At 42.3% G+C, this 21,996-nt stretch overlaps 1 protein-coding gene across 2 annotated transcripts in view; it reads right to left on the bottom strand.

The window, feature by feature from the left end:
- LY75 (lymphocyte antigen 75) overlaps nucleotides 1-21,196 on the bottom strand; it is a 42,131-nt gene extending 20,935 nt beyond the window's left edge. Inside the window, exons 1-18 of one of the 2 annotated variants that reach the window (XM_021398719.1) lie at nucleotides 20,995-21,196; nucleotides 18,782-19,156; nucleotides 18,219-18,392; nucleotides 17,786-17,950; nucleotides 17,076-17,186; nucleotides 15,697-15,837; nucleotides 14,254-14,442; nucleotides 13,282-13,439; nucleotides 12,825-12,935; nucleotides 11,598-11,686; nucleotides 11,053-11,225; nucleotides 10,683-10,879; nucleotides 9,726-9,868; nucleotides 4,211-4,292; nucleotides 3,583-3,654; nucleotides 2,080-2,203; nucleotides 987-1,022; nucleotides 576-751 (exon numbers count right to left, since the gene is read on the bottom strand). In XM_021398719.1, coding sequence (XP_021254394.1) covers nucleotides 576-751; nucleotides 987-1,022; nucleotides 2,080-2,203; nucleotides 3,583-3,654; nucleotides 4,211-4,292; nucleotides 9,726-9,868; nucleotides 10,683-10,879; nucleotides 11,053-11,225; nucleotides 11,598-11,686; nucleotides 12,825-12,935; nucleotides 13,282-13,439; nucleotides 14,254-14,442; nucleotides 15,697-15,837; nucleotides 17,076-17,186; nucleotides 17,786-17,950; nucleotides 18,219-18,392; nucleotides 18,782-19,156; nucleotides 20,995-21,079 — 2,601 coding nt within the window. In that variant the 5' untranslated portion in view covers nucleotides 21,080-21,196. The remainder of the gene's footprint in view (nucleotides 1-575; nucleotides 752-986; nucleotides 1,023-2,079; nucleotides 2,204-3,582; nucleotides 3,655-4,210; nucleotides 4,293-9,725; nucleotides 9,869-10,682; nucleotides 10,880-11,052; nucleotides 11,226-11,597; nucleotides 11,687-12,824; nucleotides 12,936-13,281; nucleotides 13,440-14,253; nucleotides 14,443-15,696; nucleotides 15,838-17,075; nucleotides 17,187-17,785; nucleotides 17,951-18,218; nucleotides 18,393-18,781; nucleotides 19,157-20,994) is intronic. The other variant, XM_021398718.1, reaches the window with a different exon arrangement.

Raw genomic sequence — 21,996 nt, 5'->3', positions numbered from 1 at the left:
TTCTACTTCCATGTAGAATTGTTAGGAGAAAGTTCACTGAGAGAGCTTACAAACTGCTGATTTCAGAAAGTACTATTTCCTCTCAAGCCTGAAGAAAGGCACTAACAGAGGTGCTGAAACACGAAATGCTTTTGTAAGAAAGATTCCTTAGAAGAATGCACTTTTGTGCAATGAACACCACAAAACCCTTTCCATAAAGGCTATCATACCATGCATTTTTAATTAAATCCTCTCCTTAGGTAAGAAATTATGTGCTAGTCCGTGAGTAAAATTAATAGCTGGGGCAATTGTTAGTCAAGTATTTGCAGAAAATGTGGTGCGTACATGGTGGTCCTGTTAGATATTTTCTCTTCATTTGGAGATTTTTTTTTCCCCAGTTGCTGAGGCTACTTTTAAGTTTAAGAATTATTTCACAGTACTGACATTGTATCCTTTCAACTCATCTTTTTCTTTTAAATACAATTGAAAACAATTAAGGCCAACGGAATAAGAAAGGAAATTATGGACTGACATTGGAGAAACTGGCAGCAAAACTTCCCTGTAGTGAAAAGTATCTGTTAGATAAGCTTCCTTACCTTTTCTATCTGAGATAGTATTGTCCTGAGTTTTGGGTAAGACTCCACAGAGGCCAAATCACTATCATTTTTTTGACAGTAGGAAATAGCTTCCTGAAAGCTCAGGTTTTTATCTGGTACAAACCACAGCTCTGCTCCATCAACAACAAGTGGGACTCCATGAATTCCAATTTCATCTATGCAGAAGAAGTATTGCATAAGACATCAGTTCTGAAAAGCTCTTTCTTAAAATAATAAATTTAAGTTTGACACCAGGAAAAGTCAACACTCGTTCTTGCACTTAAATGCTATCAGTCATGATATTTGCTGTTACCCAACAGGCACTACGGTAGTGATATAACAAAACTAGTAAAATATATATCAGCAGTAACTATACATACAAAGTTGAAGGATATGCAAAAGTCCATTTACCTGGTATATACCACTCAGGTGTCTTTGGAGTGCTACCTGTACAGAGGAAAAAGGAACAGTCACTTCCAGTTCACCCTCTAGTGAGACTGTGGTCATACTTAACAGGAGCAATGTTATACTCGTGCTTCTTAGTATGCATGATTGAGGAAAAAAAGGAGGATGAAGTCTTGCATAAGTTTAACAGTCTAAAACAAGCTCATTAAAAACGAATGGAATTTTTCCATACCTCAGTCTTAAATATGTTTGTGGCTTTTTTTTTTCCTCCCAAGAAGGATATAAGCATCAAAGTAATATTTTACCTAACTACGTCCCCCTAGGTCATGAAAGTTTCGTGCCCTAAAATGCCCTTTAATGAAAAAAAAAAAAAAAAAAAGCACAAAAGCCTCCTGGATTACAGCACTTCTCATACTGCATGAAGAATGTGCAGAGATGCCATGCCATTCCTCCTCTATCTCACTACAGTGAGGAACCACTACAACAGCTTTACCAGAAGATATGAAAAGAGGCACATTCACCTGAGGAAGAAGAAAACCATATATCCAAGATGTCTGTGGTCTTTTAGTTACAAGTATCACCTGGCTTTTCTCTCCTCACCTACTGAGAAGTCTCACGGGACAAGAAGGAACACGGGAGCAGTGATAACACATCCTTCTCCTCACAGTCATTTTCTGATATGTCTTTGAACGTTCTAAGTTATTACTTATGGCACAGGCAAGGCATCTCATGTACTGACCTCTAACGGTTCACAGAGGAAATACAATAAAACATTGCTGCTATAGGTCAATAATGATGGCTCAGTAGTAGGTATCCTTTTTTTACTACTGAAACACAAAGAATACGAAGAAAAATGATGTATTTCTGAAGCTCAATACCTTAGTTCTTGCTTGTATTTCTCTGCTGCCTATTTTATATCTTCCAATTTGATAACGAGCAATATTTCAAACGTGCTGACCTGCTCTGCTAGTTAGGCCTAAACTACTCATACCTCCATTTTGAATTCCATCAAGTTTAATTCACAAAAACTGTTAATATGAAGGAACTAAAAACCTGTAAATAAACTCTTTTATATGAAATGTGTGTAAATGCAATTTACCTTTAGTTATCTGGCAGACCCATTCAAGTTTAGCTTCACAATCAAAAGGCTTGAAATAAAACTCCAGATCCCTGCCTTCATGGAAATAAAATCTCCAAAATGATCTCCGTGAAAACTGAAAGGTCTGTATAAAGTAGGGACAGAGAATAGAGTTAGTGTGGTATGGGCTGCTGAAGTGTGAAATGAAACTGTATTACAACGGTACTTTGGCAAAGTCGTTATGTGTTACTGCGCTATCAGTTCCACACAACTTACTTTACAAAACTGACCAGATACAACTCTTTAAACTGTAACTCTCGATGCTAGCCAAGCTTATGAAGCAATTGGATAAAGTGGTTAAGGTCAGTCTATATACAGAAGCCTCTCCTTGCAATGTTGTTCCTTCATTTTTTTGTAGCACACAGGATCTCCTCTCTGCTTATTATTGAACTCTCTGGTACAACTCCTTGCCCTGAAAAACATTCTCATTCCTCCTCAGAAAAAGTACCCATCTGAACTAGAACAGAAATAATCTTTTAGATAAGATTATTTCTTATAATCAAGCTTAAAATCTGACTTCACTCTTGCTGATCTCTCCAGTAAGGAGAATTTTGTTTCATTTAGTGAAAAGAGCACATGTCTAGCAGGTAAAGGAAGGAGGTTATTATTTTCACAATGCCTCCTTCAAAGTGCTCTCCTTGTCTCATGCTTGCATCAGCCTAACATTGAAGACTGCAGGTTCTCAGCTTGGGGTCACAAACATGGGAAGAAGTTGAGGGGAAATGGCTGAGAACAGAAACAAAGGAATACAATTATTGTTTTCTGCAAGAAATCGGAAAAGCAGAAGTGGTTCTAACTAGCTTTGGAATGATCCAGAAAGTCAGGTGATGCTTCTGGAAAGGTAAAGGCCATATTACATACTCATGCCATCAAGACTGAAATAAGCAATAAAGAACACCTTGAATGAAAAACTGAAACAGCAATTACAGTCTGCTCCACAATTAAGCAAGGAAACACAGCAAACACAAGCACACATGCTCTATTCTGGCCACTGCAACCCACTACACTGTTTCAACCATATTCTTCATTGGTAGTTCAGAAAAACTAATTAAGATGTTAAAAGTTACTTTAGAATTCTGGTGGGTTTTTTTTGTCTTTTTTTTTTTTGCTTTTTGTATTTTAAGATTCCATTTTACATTCTTAAGTGTTATGTATAATGTTCAACAGATATATAGCTTGGCATTATGAAACAGAAAATAGTATTGTCACTAAAATATTTTGTAGTTCAGAAGAATTCTTATGACAGGTCACCATTAGCAAAGCACTTGGTTCATTAAAACCTCTTGAGTAAGGGAGATGTAATACTAGGTATAGGTTAATGAAGGGAACACCAGCAGCTTTTTACTATACAAAGAAAAATTCTTCAGCAGTCAACCTAAATTCACTAGATGGCTAGTAGGAGTATTTCTTCCAAGTAATTTCATGTATAAGTACACTGCTGTTATTAAAAATCTTGAAACTAACCTTTAAAGCAACACAGTCCCTTGTGTCATACTCATCTTCCAGATAATCGTGTGGCAAGACAAGACTGGTTACCTGCAAGAGGGACAGGACAGAAGAATGATTATTTCATGACTGTTTTTGCCTGTGGTAGTCCCTAGAGGTAACCATGTAAACTTGGGATTCCTTACAGTTTATCACTATTAGAATACACCTTAAAAGGCAGTGACTGCATCAAAGAGTTAAAAAGTACCTGCTATTACAGAAGAAAAAATAAATTAAAAAAACTCGCACAATTTTGAGCAAATAAAATCAATTCCAGTTAAGAAGGTATTTTTGGAGGTCTAACCTATCAAGAAGACAAACTGATGAACTCTTCCCTCTGCTGCTGCATTAAGACATCTTCTACCCTCCCCTAGCTCTTAGATATAAAAACATTTTAATGTGATAGAGACAGATATCAGGTTAACTTTATTAAAGATAGGTTTTCAATTGGAAAATTGCCTGGACAGTAGCACTTAAGTGCACTATCTTCTGAATTATTCATCTGTTGAAAGATGTGCCACAATCTTACTGAAGTATTTATACATTTATTTTTCAGTCTAGTCCAACAAATCAGGACATGGCATTTCCTGGTTAAAAGTTAACTTACGGGTTTATCATCACTCCATTCCCAGGTTCCCAAAGAATCTGGACTCCTCTTGTTCATACCGATCCATACCCACCTGTCATTGCTGTAAATAAACAAAATAAAATTTTAAGCCAACTATATGTATCAACACATCTAATAGAAAGACTAAGACACTGCATTACTTAGTATCAAGAGCCAAACCTTTACTACTGTACATTGTAGCAGGTAAAGAGGAAAATGGGCTCAGAGGGCAGCTCCTCTTAGCATTTCCATTTAAGAGGATGTGTTGGTTAGTTTCCTCTGCGGTCAAGGCAAGAAAAGTAAATCAACTAATTCCTTCATTCAGGAAATCACCACTTCAACAGCTGTCACTTGATATAGAGGTCTCTTTTCCACTCTTTTCTCCCAGAATATCACAAGGGGTTTATCTGGCTTGCTTCTCCTCATCCACCTCCAGGCCACCGCTCTCTCTGCCATCAGCTCAAACACTCCTCAAACCACATCAAAACTTCTACTTGCACAAAACAACTGACTTCTTTTTTCCCTTAGGTTGCAACTTCATAAAAGGGGCACAGTCAGTAAAACTGCAAGTTTAGTTTCGTGCTGCAGCCTCTACTTTTTGAAATACCATTTTTGTTCTAGATACTGAAGTTTAAGACAATTCACTCCAATCTGCTAGCGCGCCCAAGAAAAGTAATAGACGGTAACAGCTGAAAGCAGCAGAGAGAAAATCCACCATTTTTTAATGGAATTGCAGCCAATGTGAAACCCAGCTGCAGTGAAGTATCAGAGAAGACACGCTCACAGCAGAGGGTTTGTAATAATTTATCTGTACTACTGTTGTATGAATGAACGTTGTACGAAGTACAGAGACAGATATTTGGAGCAACGCAGAATATTTAAGAGCTTAGCTTATTTAAAAGAATTAAAGGTTTTATTTTCTAGTTTTGAAAAATAAAGGAAAGGGATATAATTACTCTTTCCAACATATTAGGACACTAGGCCCCCGAAGACTTATAACTTTATGAGGAAGAAGTACATAGTGACTGAAGGAACCGCAGCTCAGAAACAAATCTGCACTCAAAACGGGAAAGAGATTTCTGGCCAGCAGAGGTCGGAGCGTGGAGAAGGCTTCCAAAAAAGCAGTGGTGACAAACTGTCAGTGATTTTAAGGTAGAACTTGGCAAGCTTGTGAATGTAAGCCTATTATGTGGAGGGATGGACTTAAACTCTGTTTACCAGCATAAGAAATGTTAAGAAATCCCAGAGCAACAAGAAGAAATTCTTTGGTAAGACTGTGCCACTGCCTACTCGCACATACCACCATAAAGATGCTCAACTGCCTGAAATAGCTGACAGAGCAGCACCAAAAAAAGCAACTGGAACTGCCTGGGAGATGTTGAGGATGTGTTTCCAAGACCATAATACTAAAGCGTGAGAAAAATAAAAATAAAAATCGCACTTCAACACTGGCTTCATGAAAACAGGTCTTAAAGCTTGCCCTTGAGACTCAGTTCTATGACAAACAACAGCGCAGCCCAGAATATGTACATGAGGCACACGAAATCCAGGAAATGCAGGAAGGGCAATGGTGTTTTAGTTGGTAGGGCTCCTATTAGGAAGAAAAGCATCAACCACCAACAAATCAAATTCTTCTGTTTCTTTTTTCCACCCCTCTCAACTCCAGTATTAAATTCTAACGTCGGTGTGATAGTGCAATCCCACTCGTGTGATCTTACCATACTGAACAGTCTTAAGCCTTTTAATATCACTGAAGAGCCTTCAGTGACATTAGCCTAAACGCCCGCATCACTCCAGTGGGAAAACTGAGCCCCTCCCCAGCCGTCGAGCAGCTAAGTGGCTTTTGGCAATTTGCTTTTAGGACTGATTTTGCTGTGATTGTTCTTTCCAATTATGAAGCAGGCACTGCTTAACCCTCCCCTCCTAGTCGTCACCTACAGGCCGAGTGCAGTTCAAGCAATTGATCATCACAGAGGAACATCCCCTACAAAGAAAGTCCGGGACAGTCATTTCACAAGTGTCTGCAGCGATAACCTGAGGAACTAGAGCAATTTTTTTTTGAAGTCTTTCAACTTGTACGGGCTTTTATGTTACAAAATAAATAAATAAAAACATAAAGAGTGTGCCAGGTCAAGAATTTCTCCAGCCTATCCCCTAGTTCACAACTATTAGTCTATCGTAACAAGGTTTTCCAACATACATTTTCAGCCTCTTTTGGAATTCTTCAGAAATAAGCGTAACTCAGTAACTGTTCCATTGCTCTTGACAACACTTTTAAGCTTATATAAAGACTACTGATAACCCCCTGAAATTATACTGTCACCTCATCATGGAAAAGAGCGCCATTAAGCACGTAAGACAAGGGTGAATTAGGCTCTGATGCAAGTAGGTTTGTACTTCACTTGTCTGTGTCCTCACTGCAAAACATTTTATAAATCCATCCCGCAGACTGCTATTAAAATAGATTTATGTCTGCCAGAGTATCCTTTGAGCTACATTCCTGAACGACCTCTAAAATCTAGGTTATGCTGAGTTTTAACCTAGAAAATAGGTGCAGTGTGTGCTTTATAATGCACTTCACACTGGTTAACAATGAAAGGCCCTAAACCTCCAGTAATCCCCACAGCATACCACTGGCTTCTCTCTCATACAGAACTAAAACTTCATAAAAGCCAACCTTGTGCAGGAGTCAATAAATATTGTTTAGATCAATGTGAACGTAATGTGAAACAGTATTTTTTCTACCATCCTATTCTAACTGCTGACATAAAAGAACACAAGATTAAGAGCCTGAGTGAAGTTGCCACAGTGTGCAGTTCTTCCTAACTCTGGATAAAAGGTAACGTGTAACAAACACGCATGCACCTGGGCCAACACCCGACCTACGGGGACTGCTGCTTCTGACAGCAATACGCATGAAGCCACTTGATCCCTGCTCCCCTCTCTCTAGCAGGCTGCTGCCACCGACTGAAACTCCATCCAGCTCATTACCTACTCTGGCAGGAGAGCAGAGGAGCGGTGCTAACACAGTTGCAACGACTTCATCTCAGTCGCACTGCTGTTTTTGCCAGCATGCTGAGAATAAGATCAGTCTTTTCTTGCAAACTCCCGTGCTGAAGGAGCTTTCTAGATTCTGTGCCACTACAGAAGCAGAGCTGTGCATATAAAAGGCAACTGGTTTATTTCCAGTAAGGTGTCCTCATTGTAATAGTATTTCTAACCAGCCCAATCTGCTACTCTCCTTGCGTCCTGCGTCGCTGCCAGCTAGACGCTACGAAACGCTCAGAAAAACAATCCCAATAGAAGGAAAGTAAGATAACAGGATCTGTTCTGCCTGTGTCGTGTCCCTTGAAGAAAAAAGAGGTTATCTCCTATTTCTTTCAGACAGGAAGGCTGGCAGGCAAAATTTATTTTCCTTTGCAATGGCAATCGCCTGACTTGGCTGAAGCTGTCCTAGTTCTTGTTTGCCTCTAAGGTGGAATCCGAGTAAAGAACAAAATGGACTAGGCAAGCTGCCCTTTTCCTGGTGAACCAAACTGACTCTTGCTCACATTTGAAAACAAACAGTTCTCAATGACTCACTGGAGAACTGTGCAAGTGGGAAAAAAAATGAAACCAAAAAAGCCAAGGTGTGGCTCCTTCCCTCAGCCGAAAAAACCACACTGAGCCAATACCTCAGGTCAGAGTTTGCACTGAGTAAACACAGGACAAACTGTGTGCCAGCAACCCCTGCTAGCTGCTCAGTCACCCTACAACGATTTCTTCCAGGTACCTAAACTGTCTGTCCTTGGCGAAATAATTCGCCTATTTTTCCTCTTTCCTTTTTCACATGAGCTTATTTTTAGACAAGCTACCCATAGCTCTTGATCTGCAAAGTACTTCTTTAACCTCCACCTCTGTGTAATTTAGAAGTGTAAACAACTTATAAGCATCTCATGACATCATCGAAACAGACATTATTTAAAATGTTTTATGCAATATCAAATTTGTTACATTTCTGTTCAGAAAGTTCTGCGATGTTTTGAAAGAAGTTAATCCAGACAAAACTATTGTCTTTGGGGTTGCACTTGACACGTGTAGTTACTGTATATCTGACTGCAAGTCAGTTTAGTCTGGGCTCAAAATATTGCCCCACATTTACATACTGAGCTCAGCACATCACCCCTTGGAATATCAGAATTCTGGTAGAATAATACTGAAGTACTGGGACCTTCCTTCTTTCAGGCTGCTGAGTTTTCTGATATATGGGAACTCTATTAGCGTCATGAGTCAGATGATTTTCTGGAATGACAGAAGTCTCCACCATTAAGCTCCTAACAAAAAAAGGCCGTTAGCCGTAACCCCCCGAGATGGTCTGCGAGCTGAAAAACAGTTCCAAATATTTGTACTGAGTAAGAAAATAAATTAATTCCTTAACCATATCCCATAGTAGATTAGGTACATTACGACAAAATTTGTAAACAGCTTAAGATGCATAGCTAAAAGTAATCTGCACCGATTTTTATTTTGGGGACTTCAGTCATTTTAATAAAGGAGTCACAGTGGCTTTAAACGAGCTAAACCATCTATTTATAGAGCATATGAGTTCGGTTCTGCCTTTTAGCATAAACATTGAGTAATTTTCATGACTTATGCACTTCTAAAAAAAGTTCATTGGTTTTTCAAGAAGGCATCTCTTCAGTCATCAAGTTTTAAAATTTAATCACAGCATTGTATGTTGGCAGCTTCTAAAATAATTATGATTTTGTTTGTTGATGAAATCAATTTAGATCACATAACTGGCAGCATACGAGTTTAGGCTGGCAAAAGTTCTGAAAAACCAGGCTGCCAATCATGAAAACACATTACACAATGATCTGACATCACACCAGTGCCTAATAAAGCTCTGCAGTGACAGTTCCTTTGATTAAATAAAAAGCCTTAGATTCATAAATTATGTAGCATTTAATTTGTTGATAGCAGAAAACTCAGCGCACCCATCTCGTGCTCATACAGTGTTAGTGCAGTTATGCCAAACGGGATCTGTGCCAACCAGATTGCTGGACACTATCTTATTCACGTTTTCAAAAGATAGCGCTCAATTTAGTCAGGAAGCATTTCATGAATAAAGATGAGACCTATCTGGAAAGCTCAAATAACTCATCTCTGAGGAACGTATCAATTAAGAACAGAAACAACTACCACCTAGCTCCGTCAAAATTCAGCGTACAGAAGGAAACGCTGAAAACAACACAGATTTCAGTTCAGGCAATCGAAGATGCTCCAAGCAAATCTCTCTTCTTTTGCGTTCCCTCGAGCACTGTGGAACATTTGCCCAAGTTGTTCTCCCTTGACATTTTCCAGGAAGGCAGTGGCACGACCAGCAGTTCAAATGCCACATCGAGCTGTTTTTACTGTGGGAAACACTGTCAACGTACACTGTCTCATACTTGCCATTTGGGGTCAGCAGCAGCATTTACAATTCACTGTAGCGCGTGACTGAATGCAAAATTGTATTCCATGGCAGCTTTGTTACCTGATTATTTTTCTCAGGATGGAATGAAGCGCCTTGATTTCTTCTGTACGAGTAAAGCTGGGAAGATGGCCTCCGAGTGCTTCGCAGAACCTCTCCGCCTCTTCCCAAGTTCTGGTTCGCAGCACTCTTTCACTGTGGAAGAACTTCACAACAACCAACCATCAGAGCAGAAAAATGACAGCACTTATCCAGTGATAGTATTTTTAAAACTCTGCTGTAGTACTCAAATACGGACACCCCGTGTTGGAATCAATCATCAGTATCCCTGCAGGGAGAGAGCCCGATTTTAAACCTGACTTCTTAATTATTTTCTCAGTTTCTTTGACAACAGTCAGACTTCAAAGTTTAGTTGACAAAATTTGTTTGAAAGGCAACGCGTTCCATATGGCAGAATTTCTCTGTTTTTCTTTACCAGAAAGATTTTAGAAAACAACACCCAACTCATTCCAAATCAGCAAGCCAAATTGTGTGTTTTAAGTGACGGTGTTCTTTAAAATGTAGGGTGGACTACAAAGCTCAGTTTCCACTGACACAGGACCACTTGGGTGCTGCAAGTGCAGACAGTTCTTTGCCTCCTCCTTTGCTACCTATACTTATCAGATTTTTACATTTGGCTCATACACCTCAGCCACTTGATCCCCTTGACTTCAGTCCAAGCCAGTTCCCGCCAGCAGGATCTCTCTGCACAGACATGTTGCACTTGGTCAACAAGAGATTTGGAGAACCGGCCAGAGCCAGCTGTCACGCCCCATCGGCCGAGCAGGGACAGCTATGCTGCACAACGCGGGAGCCACGCGTTCAGGATCCGTGTTCACAGCTCTGCTATTTCAGCTGGGTTTCCCACCCTTTGCTACATGAGCTGTGTACAGAACATAGTTCATTGCAGCCACAAAATGGCAATTCACTCCCTTCACGACAATAACGAAAAAGTAACGTCCAACAGCAGTAACACTTTACCTTGTAGCAGGCAAGGCCAGATCCATTATGCCACCCAGGGGGACAGGGATCAGTTGGCTTTGGGAGCGCTTCTGGCTCCTTGGGCAGCCCGATGTATTTTTTGCAAACTGGGAACGCTTTTGTGGTTTTACAGTCCTTAGTTTCCCACTTTCCAAGAGACCTCCCACTGGACATGGCCACGCATCCTCCTGAGAACTCTAAGATTTAAGCCATCAGAGAAATATTTAAAACTATTGTCTAGTTTTCCAAAAATCCAAGGACTTCTGTATGACTATTTTGTTTCATCCTTGGAGTCCCATAACACAGTGCTCCAGTGCTTGCTGAATGTAGAACGACAGCATCTTTACTTACTTTGAACTGTTCCATTTACCTGGTTGCAAGGAGTTCCAGTTAGTAAATGTCACAGCTTCATTTTTCTCCCCATCCACTGCAGCCCAGGAATACATTCCAGATTGGCTAATATCTTGCAAACCAGTCCAGAAGTACTTTTCTTCAACTTTGGTGTGTTTTCTAATCAGACTGTTTATAAATTCTTGCTCAAATCTGAAATTTCACAGATTAATCTGAGTCAGTATTTGAAAGACACCTGAAACTACTGAGTCAATCTGAAAACCAGGCATTGTATTACATTAGTTAGTAGGAATAGTTGCCCAGACAGTCTTGTATTCAACACGGGGTCACAGCAAGCTCTGTGAATACACTCCCTTCTACCGTAGGGAGAATACACTCCCTTCACACCATAGGTTTGCCATTGTCACATCTTGGAAAACAGTTTGTCAGTTCTCTGTGGTAGCAATCTATTTTTTTTGTTTTGTTCTGTTTGTTTGAAACCACTTCTCTTCAGCCAGGGGTTTCATGACTATCTCCAGGATCATACTACAAAGCACACCCATCAATGACAGAGATTTGCTTTACCTGTTTGTTACTGTAAGATTGCACTGTGTTCCAAATGAAACTTCCATGTCTAAAATCCTGTAGCAGTAGTTTCCATGCATCTCCCAACCCTGGGTAAAGAACAAAACACATGCTTATGCATAACAGACTCATTTAGCCATTATTTGCAGGAGAACAGAAATCACTAACACTGGTTGGTGCCTACAAGCTGGCACACCATATACAAAAAGAAACGCAGTGCATCACACACAGGGTCCAGTATTATCAACTCTCAGATTTACAGTCCTAAGAAATAATGTAACCACAGAAATAGAATACAGCACTGTTCTAGCTCGACTCTGCGGAGTCTCCTGACTGCTACGTGTATTTAGAGAGAGGAACACAAGGGAGACAGCCTAGTCCTGTTCAAAACAATAGGAGTTTTGATGCTGCTCCACCAACGCCGGGATTCAAACAGAGGAAAGACAGAAGGGCGCTATTAGCGTTTCTTTATTTAAGAAGTATTATCTACTGAAAACATCCAAATTTACAAAAATTCTCGCATATTCAAAGATTTTCCCCATAATTATACTGAAATTTCAAGTAATATCGAAGTGCTCTTTGCTAGCCTACCAATGCACCGCTGTCTGAACAGCACAGAAAGCTGGAACTGGCAGCCTCTGAAGAGACAGAGTAAGAATACCCCCAGGATGTACAGAAAGATAAGGGGAAAACATGCTTTCTGTTTCAGGCAATATGCCACACAAAACAAAAGAACTCTGAAGTTGCTAGTAATGCCATCCCAAGATTGCTTAAAACAGAGAACACTTCAAGACTTACTTACACTGTAAATGTTACACTTAAAAAAACCAAGAAAATAAAACTACCTTATTCGAGTCAAAAAACAAAGATGAGTCAAGCGAAACATAGATAAATGAGAAATATGTTTTCTCTGCATATCCTTCTGCTGCAAATTGCTTATCCTAAATTTCAGAAAGCATATTTAAAGCAGAAACTACAGAACAAAGGGCATCAGTGCTAATGCACCTAGTAAAATAAGTTTTTTTTTTCCCCAACAAATGAATAAAATACACCTCCTGGGCCCAACTTCAATATTTTCAGCCATGAACAGCGTGGTAATGATCCTTTCTCAGTCAAGATGTTCCAAAAGTTTTATTTTACAAATGTTAAGGAAACACTAAGTAGAGAAAATAAGTAATTTAACGCAAGCTCCCGAAGTGAAGGTAAAATATGTAGACTTCCCATTACCTCATCCAATGAGCAATTTTTGTCTGATTTTGTTTCATTTAAAATCTCTCCTTTTTTCTTACACACATATTTCAAGTTTTCTTCACAGGATTTGACTCTCCACTGCCCCAGCTGTTCAAAGGAAAGGAAGAAAAGTATTTAAAATTCTCAAATCTCTCCACGGCGAAGGGACAGTTTTCAGAAGCAGAAAAGCCAAAAAGCCTTGGTTACTTGCAGTACCAAGAACACTGCAAATGGGATGCCCTGGATTATATGTGTAGGAGCAAGTTCTAAAGGGAAGAGAGAGAGCTGAAATGTGGAGATAGGAGAATTCTGGATCACATCTGCAAAGGGAATAGGTCAGGGTGGTGCCAGGTGTAAAAATTCTGATTTATTTCACATACATCAATGTCAATGTTACTATGATGGAGGGGATGGAGGGGGGGATTAAAAAAAATAAAAATCACTATATTCTTACCTTGCCTGAATATGACACACAGTTAGGAGTGGCATTAAAAGGAACTTTTGGTTCATTCTGATCCCAATATGTAAAAACCACATCTGTGTGATCTGACCATTTGAACAAGGTTGGTACATCTTCATTCCTGAGACCCATCCACACTTCTTCTTTTGCATCTGTAATTTAAAATGGGGACAACACGGAGGTTTCAGAATAATCTTCAAACTAATCTGAAAGGCCTCATTTCGCTAAATTCATATTCTACTTACAATACTGTGGCATTTATGCTTTTATTACGATAAGAAATTGAATGCAAGACTAGCCCAACTTACTTTTTAATTCTTAAGCAGTGTTCATGAATGTGAGAGTACATTATACAGAAAAGGGAACGAACAGAAAAAAACAAAAATAATGAATGTGCAAGAAAAGCAGCTCAACCAAAATCTATTTTAGAATGCAGACAAAAACATAAAATCACAAAGTACAGATCGTGTCTATCAGTTCAAAGACCCAGCAGTCAAAAATCCAATCCAACTATCTAAGAATGAGACAAGTGAACAGGTGTTAGACATTAAGAATGAGACAAATAGAAGTAGGCTAGCCCACTGAACAGGCTGTCCTGAGAAGTGGTTGATGCCTCGTCCCTGGGACTTTCAAGGTGAGGCTGGATCAGGCACTGGGCAACCTGATGTAGCTGTGGGTGTTCCCGTTCACTGCAGGGGAGTTGGACTAGATGACTTTCAGAGGTCCCTTCCAACTCTAAGGATTCTATGATTAATTAAGTAAATAGATGAATAAAATATATTTAACTAAAAGAAGAACAAGCACAGAGGGACAAGGCTTGACCAGTGACACTCAGCACCAGCCTGGGTACAAGCACAGCATTAACACCTTCATTTACAGCTAAAGGTTCTCACAATCATGCCGGATTACAGAAAGCAGTTTGCAATTTAAGGCGCACAGCACTTGGTGCTTGACTTTCCAACTCACCACTATGAAGCTTCGTAACAATGAGTTCAACATCTGCCAGTGAATGTATGCTGATGAGGTTACTTTTATTTGCTTTGCACAATTGATCTGCTGTACGCCAAGGTGCCTGGTTGTGTATCAGCATGTAGCAAAAACCATTGTGGGGAAGCCAGCCCACATCACAGCGAGTATCCAAGTGTCTCCAAAACTCTAATAGTAAAGAGAAACAGAATTAGAGGCCGTTATTTAACACTGAGCAGTGTATTGTGTTGGTATTTTCTTTATGTTTAAAATCCGGCAGAACCTGGAAAGCAGACACAAGGCAGCTATCAGAATACATTCCCAGATAAACAACACATCTCCTCCAGCCTAACGTTTTAAGAAAGGGTCCCAATTTAGTCAAACAAATAAGCTTGACTGAGCAGCATTATGGGGATTAGCAGCATTCTGGGGCCGTGAGGTGGGCAAAAGGAGAAAGTAGTTAGTGGAAGTAAAAAGGTAATTCTTACTAAGCCGGTCTTGCTGTAAGCAAAAGGTGTAGAATTAACTGTAAGCAAGATTCCAAAAGCAATTAAAGGCAAAACAAGATACTTCACAGCAGGACAGCAGCTTCAACAAAAAGTTGCTTGTTTTATTCTGGCAGGGGTTTGCGCTTTTCTAGGGCATTATTATATATATATGCACAGCAGTACCATGCAAAAGACCAATTATGAATAACTCACAAAGAAATAAACGTTTAAAGTATTTTTTTCTTCTGAAAACTAAAATATTCGAGAATTCAAACTGTTTTTATGCATGCTGACAAAGATATCAGCTAAAAACTTTTCTGTTTCAAAACATAAAATTGTGGGTGTGTACGTGCGGAGGAGAGAACTTTTAAACAGTTCTATTTTTCCCATTGTGCTCTCACGTGCTCTTACGAGATAAAAGTAACAGATCCAATAAAGATTACACACTGGGCAAGTTACCAGCTCTAGCACTCTTGATTTCCACTGCTGGGCTTGGTTTCAAAATATAGTAAGGCCATTTAATGATTTCTATTTGAATTCAGCAGTTTGATCCAAGCCCCAGGTAGGTCCCATTTTATGCTCATAAACACCGACTGCGAGATAAATGGGTTTAAAGCAGCAACTGAAAGGTCTGAGGCGCAATTGCCAGCTCCAGATTTTCAGCTGCATATGAGAGAAGGCACAAGCTACGGAGGAAAACATGGTGAAAAGGGCGGCACTGAGCAGGGAAGCGCTTTGGGTGTGAATGAGAAAGCTGTGAAAAATGAAAGCTGTTTGTGATGCACCATCTTGACACTGAAGACAGAGCTTGATTCTGGTCTGCTAAAAGACCCAGGGCTGCTGTGAAGTGCTTTGGCAGAGATGCCTCAGAAGGCCTGGGGAGGAAGAAAACGATTGCGTAAGTGAGCACTGCTCTCACAGTAACATACAAAAACAAATACACAAGCTGTCCTACCTGTGAGGTTTGAAACCTCCTTGAATGACTTCTTGCATACGTATGGAAGTGGATTCCCACAGTGGTAACTCTGCCACTGACCCGAGGCAGCATTCATTGCCACACAGCTAGTCCCATCCAGAGGGGACAAATCCTGCATATCTATAGACAGAAAGAAATAAAAACAGAAGAGCACGAGTTATCAGACAGCGAGGTAGTGACTGCTTCTTTTTTTCTTCTGCTTTTTACACTTTGCATACTTAAGCATCTCGTTTGAAAAACATTTATTGTTTTGAATGAAGGCACCTCTTCCCAGGTCCAGAGAACTTTTTTTGTAAGAGAGAAAGTTACAGAATCAAGGTAGTGGGACTTCTCTGCCACTGCTCAATCATATAACCAGGAAAAATGTTCTATTTACAATACAACAAACCCTTGGCCGAGAACTTTCCCAGACTAGAAATATCTCAAGGGAGAATTCTTTCTGCAGCCCTCAGTTTCCTTTGGCAGCCCCTTTCCAGACCAACTCCAAACACAGTTCTGCAGAGTTTTTCAACATAACCCTTACCTCAACAGACAAGGCCCCAAATTAAAAGTTCTGCAGATGAGATCTTGTTTTGCAGTCCTCAGCTTCCCTTCAAGACCCCTTCCAATGGGACCTTCGGCTTTCTTTAGTTGAAGCCCCACGCAAACCCGACCTGTGCCCTTTTACCTGCATTGAGTTTGTTCAGCCTCATGAAGGAAAGTCTCACAGTGGACCTTCATTCTTCATGGGAGAATACAGAGAAAACAGGGCCAAGGTCTTAACTTTTGTGTTCCTGACTACTGCACCTCAAGGATTCTCGCATATCAATATCCACATCATGCTCATGAGAATATTGCAAGGACCTGCTGAAAATTCCAACCAAGGCTCTCACTGATTCTTCTAGGAACTTGGGAGTAACTAGAAAAGGTTTTCAAAGATTTTACACTTCTTTCATCTTCATCTTACAACAAATTAAAGCAACCTTGAAGTCTAAAAACAGAAGTTAGACTTCTGAGTAACGTCGGTTCTTGTACAAACACCAATAATGTTATTCTTTAAGGAAAGCCAATGCCATTCTGTCAACGAGGAGAAATTTCAGCAGGAAAGGAGTGCCCTAACTAAAATGGATCTCACAGATACTACGTAAGTTTTATCTTTTTAGAGATTTACCCTAATCTTTCATAAATACAGCAGGAGCGCAGAAGGATTCGCTCTCTAGGAGGAAAGGATGCTTCTGAACTTTTAAGAGAAATGGAGCAACAATAGTTTTGATTAAGCCCACTGAAGAAGAGAAGAGAGAAAAAGAGAAAAGAGAAGAGAAAAATAAAATGCTGGTTTCTGTTCTAAATATTGCCACCACCACCAGAAACATCATTACCTGGATGCCAGTTGACAAAATTCAAAGGTTTGTGATCTGACCACTGCCAACCTCCAGAAACATCCAGCTGATTTAAGCCAATCCAGAAGATCTCGGCGATGTCATCCTTAGCTGGATATATGTTTTTATATCGTTATTAATATCATCATGATTTTTTAAGAAAACGGTCTAAAATATTCACCCTTTATCATTTTGCTTTAAAGTCACCCAAAAGCGCGTGCATTTGAGGAAAAAAATTGCCGTAATAATCAGACATGCAACTTTTTCAGCCACGTAAGACTCCCCTTCCCAACGCCTCCAAGTATCTGACAATTGATTTTATATCACAAGCACACTGATAGCCACCCCAGGTCAACCATGAACATCAGTGAAGATTTCTCATTAAATCATTCTAGCATGCTGCTGAAACACCAGTGCGATGAATGTGCATACACCCCAATAACTGCCACTCTAGCCCATACTGGAGATTTTGGGGACGCCACCCGGTATACGAAGAAGAGCTGGCCAATGAAATCAAAACAACACTTAAAAACAAACAACACTTGCAAAGTGAGTTGCTAATCTCACTTCAGTACACAGATTAAAGAAACAAGGCACTTAATCGTGAACAAGTTTTAACCAAGAACTTTAAGACAGAAACTAAAACGCTGTCTTCACTGGTGTTATTTATCAATATTACCCGATAAAAATATGTGAATAATTTCATCTACCTTGTATGTAATTTAATTCCGATGCATCTTGGATGCTAAGTAAGTCTCCATCTTGCCTTTGACATGAAATATAAGCCTCCTTCCAAGAAAGAGCAGACTGGGTGTTGAACTGGTAACAATGTTGAGAGCCTGCATCGTGTTCCCAGATATCACGACAACCATCCTCTGTGTAAAGGAAGCAGAATGTACTTCTAACTACAGGTATACTGAAGCACCACAAATATTTCAAACCCAAAACACTGTAACTCTATGGATTTTTACACTGAAATCATACACTGCAGAGTAAACGTGTGCTGATTGTTCTGTCAATGCTGCAATAGAAAAGGAACCTGTTTTAACCCAGCTTAACAGTGAGGTGTTGCACTGAGGCGGAGCTGTGCGCACATGAAGTCACAGAGTGTTTTTAGGATGCCTATTTAAAAACCCAGCGTACCTGGTTGTAAGCAGATCCCCCATTTTCCATCACGAGTATAATCTTCAGACGTGGCGCACCATTTCCCACCCGTGTGTGTTCCATCCTGAATGCAGTCATGATGCCAGGTTGTGTTATAGAGAAAGGGGAACTCACAGGGTTTCCCATAGGAGTTCCCATCTTTGGTGTAAACCTCTGGAAGGTAGAAAAGTGGAGAAACAGATATTAGTTGTCTATGGGAGACACCGAAAAGTCATTGCTCGTCCTGACATAGTTAATTCAAAAGCATGCAAATTGTGCTTGTGGTCTTAAAACACAGCAACTTGTTGTTACAGATAATAGACAGCAATGCCAGAACTGACAGAAATAAGAGAAAATATTTTTCTGTACTTTTTCTTCTGTGTGCTGCGTAACGCATCAGAAATGTGCCTCCCCCATTCCGCTAAGTTACGGACAAACACATCGCCTTGTTGAAATCCAGGTTGTCTGCACAGAGCACTAAGGAACAAGGCTCTCAGAATCAGTGAGAAGGGGGAACTTCAATTCCAACTGGAGCCCCCATCCAAACCCCTGCACGAACTTACCGTGGTACGGATACTGGCATATGTCGCCAGAGGAGTTGTTGCTTCTCCATTGGTCTGAGGCGTTTATGCTCGCGGTTACGTAGGCACTCTTGACGGTCACCTTGTACTGCGATGCGCCAACCACAGAGCCATCCGCACACCGCCACCACAGCCGGAGGTCTGAGTTGCAATCCACCATTCTCAGGCGAGACGGTGATTTGGTGAATATATCGAGTCCCAGGCACTGCTTGGCGCCCAGATGGAAAAGGCGATTCTGGGACACCCATTTCCACAGAGCTTCACTCGTCTCTTTGCAGTCATCTATCACAATCCGTGAGTTTTTAACCTGTATGCACTTGTTGAGTGTGTCATGCCTAATGGTAAATGCATCACTGCCTGTATAAGACCAAATGAACGGACACGTAAGGGTACGACTCAGGATCACTTTCAGACGAGGTTCTTTTAAAAAAATTGGATCTCGTTCTGAGGCGCTACCAGAAAATACAACAACGGCTGTTTTTACATTGTACTGTTTCTCGTATAAGCTGCAGCTTTCCAGTAGGCAGATTTTCATGTCCTTAGTGAGTATTCTTTACCTCAGGAACAAAAAATAAATAAATCTCTTCAGAAGTCACTACAAAACAAGGGGATAAAATGAGGCCGTTTTCCAAGCCTGATTCTATCAATGAGAGCGATTCTAATTTTAACACACACCGATGGGATCAATCCCTGTTGCAACAGACAGCCCGGAACACAACTAATAACAACGCGCGCTTAGCAAGCACATCTAAAAACTGTATGACGTCCGACAGGCAGCAGGACGGGCTCAGGCTCCAAGAGGTTTGTGGGTGCAGCTGCTGCCTACTAAAACAACGGGCTCTGCACCCAGCGTTCAACTCAACGCAAAACGCACCAGAACGAAGCGAAGCGGGGCCCCGAAGGTCCCACACAAGGCACCGCGAGCGTCATTTTCAAACTGATATGGGAACTTCGCTGCACTGCCAGCTGTGACTTAGCTTAGTGGTTATAAAGAAAGAAAAAAAAAAAAAGCTGGTGAAGCGTAACATTTGATGTGAAGAACGCCTGGCCCACCCCACTGCCACGGGCTGCCACCTCTGCAACACCTCTGGGATATGTTAAAAAAAAAAAAAAAAAACAGGCCTCGAAGTCTTCCCAAGCACAGCAGCGATGGCCCAAACCCGGCAGCAGGAGCTCTGCTGTCCCAGGCCCGCACGGCTCTTTCTCGGGTGTTTAAAGAAGGAATCTGCTGAGTAGCGCTTTGTCCTTCATAGTCATTCACCGTCAATCACATTCCTACCGCGTTTCTTTTTTTTTTTTTTTTTTAAATATGACTTAATAATAGGCTTGGCTGAACGGCAAGGAAAATATTCGGTGCTGTTATTCAGTGCGTTTTACCACTACTTCCAGCACACCGGGAACTTTCCACCGCAGCAGGGCCAAGCGCTCCGGGCGGAACCGGGCCGGCCGAGCTGCAGAGCGGACCCCGAGGCCGCCTCGTCCGGCGGTGCGCACTTCAACGCACCCTGCCCACGAACTGGCTCCAGCCATCCGGCGCTGCCTCAGTGGGCCCCTTCTACCCAGTGCTTTTCCAGCACGCTGCGTTCCTTTCGCTTTTCATTCTCCGCTCCACTTCTACCGTGCCCCACGCCTCCTCTCGGATTTTCCTTCTCCTCGCTCTCCTTTCGCTTCTTCCCATCTAACTTTCGTTCTTACATCCAGAAGAAAACCACTGCGCTTTAAAATTTCCCCACGCAAGCTTCTGTTCCCTCACCAAACCTCCCTGCCCAGCAGCTCGCTGCGAGCAGCGCTTCCCGGCTGCAGCCCGCGCTCCGACTCGGACCGGCCCCGGGCGAGGAGCCCCCGCGCCAGCGAGCTGCCCGCCAGCCGCCTGCTGAAGGGGAACGCTCCGACCCGACCCGCTCTCGGGCGGGCTGGGCAGCCCTTCTTCCAGCCTGTGCGTGCAGAGCCGCGAGCAGAACTCACAGCTAAAAACGCACTGACACTCTGCCACCACGTTCCTAGAGCCTCGGTGCGTTCCTCCCCTCTCAGCCGCCCAAACTCTTGCTCGACGCCCGCTGACCCACCCGGAGCCAGGGCCCCCCTCAGGACGAGCCCGGCGGCGGCCGCTGTCACCGTCCCGTCCCGCCCCGTCCCGCCCGGCACCGGGAAAATGGCACCGCGGCGCCCCCTCGCCCGGTGGGCTCCCGCCTTACCCGCGCCGTCCCGGCGGGCCGCGCAGCAGGCGAGCAGCCAGGCGAAGCAGCAAGCGACCACGCAGCGTCCCGCCGGCCGCCCCATGGTCCCGCGGAGGGACGCGCACAGCGGGCTTGGCGGTGGCGGAGCGTCCCCAGCCGCCGGCTGGCCGGACCGCGAGCCGCCCCCCGATTGGTCCGCCCCGCCGCGCGTCACCTGTTGTCAGGAGAAACGGCCGCCCCGAGTTTGGGGCGGGACGGGGCGGGGCTGGCGCCGCGGGAATTGGGAAGGGGGCTGGGGTAGCGCCGTGGGGAGGTACGAGAAAAAAATAAAGAGGATAGGGAAGGTGAAGGAAATGAGGGGAAAAAAAAAAAAAAAGAGAGAGGGAAAGTGAAAGGAAAAGTGGAGCGAGGAAAAAAGCCTTGCAAAATCGAGAAAAAACGAAGAAAAAATAGAAAAGCTGACCTAATTACCCCAATAGAATCAAAGAAAACTAACAAAAAAGTAACTAAAATCAAAAGGAAATTAAGTGGAAATTCCAAGAAGACAAAGAGTGAAGAAGTGACAAACCTGAGCTAATTAATATATGGCAATTAGAGTTAAAAGTTTTTGAAAAGTGATAAAAGGCAACACCAATAATAGCAGACATCGAAGTACAAGAACTGGAAGTGGATTGCATCACAGCTTTTATATGCCACCCCGCGGCCCTCAGCCCTCCCAGTGCCATGGCCGTGGGCTGCAGCGTGGTGCGAGGGCTGCAGGGCCCTACTGTGAGCACCCACTGTGCCCACAGGCCGACCCCATAGGGTGTGCCAGCATCCACTGTGCCCACAGGCTGTCCCCATACGGTATGCCAACAGGCCGTGCTCACGGGCACTGCCAATACACCATCCCCACAGGCCGTGCCCACAGGTCCCAGTGGCTACGGTGCTTTCTAAGAGTTGGCGTTTTCAAGTTGCTGGAAGCTAAAATTGCAGTGAGCTGATCCGGTTGTGCCAGGGAAGGGGGAGGAAATGGAGCTG

The sequence above is a fragment of the Numida meleagris genome, chromosome 5, assembly GCF_002078875.1.
Source record: "Numida meleagris isolate 19003 breed g44 Domestic line chromosome 5, NumMel1.0, whole genome shotgun sequence".
NCBI classification, from domain to species: domain Eukaryota; kingdom Metazoa; phylum Chordata; class Aves; order Galliformes; family Numididae; genus Numida; species Numida meleagris.
The sequence above is the reverse complement of the archived record's forward strand: the minus strand, read 5'-3'. Positions and strand labels throughout refer to the sequence as shown.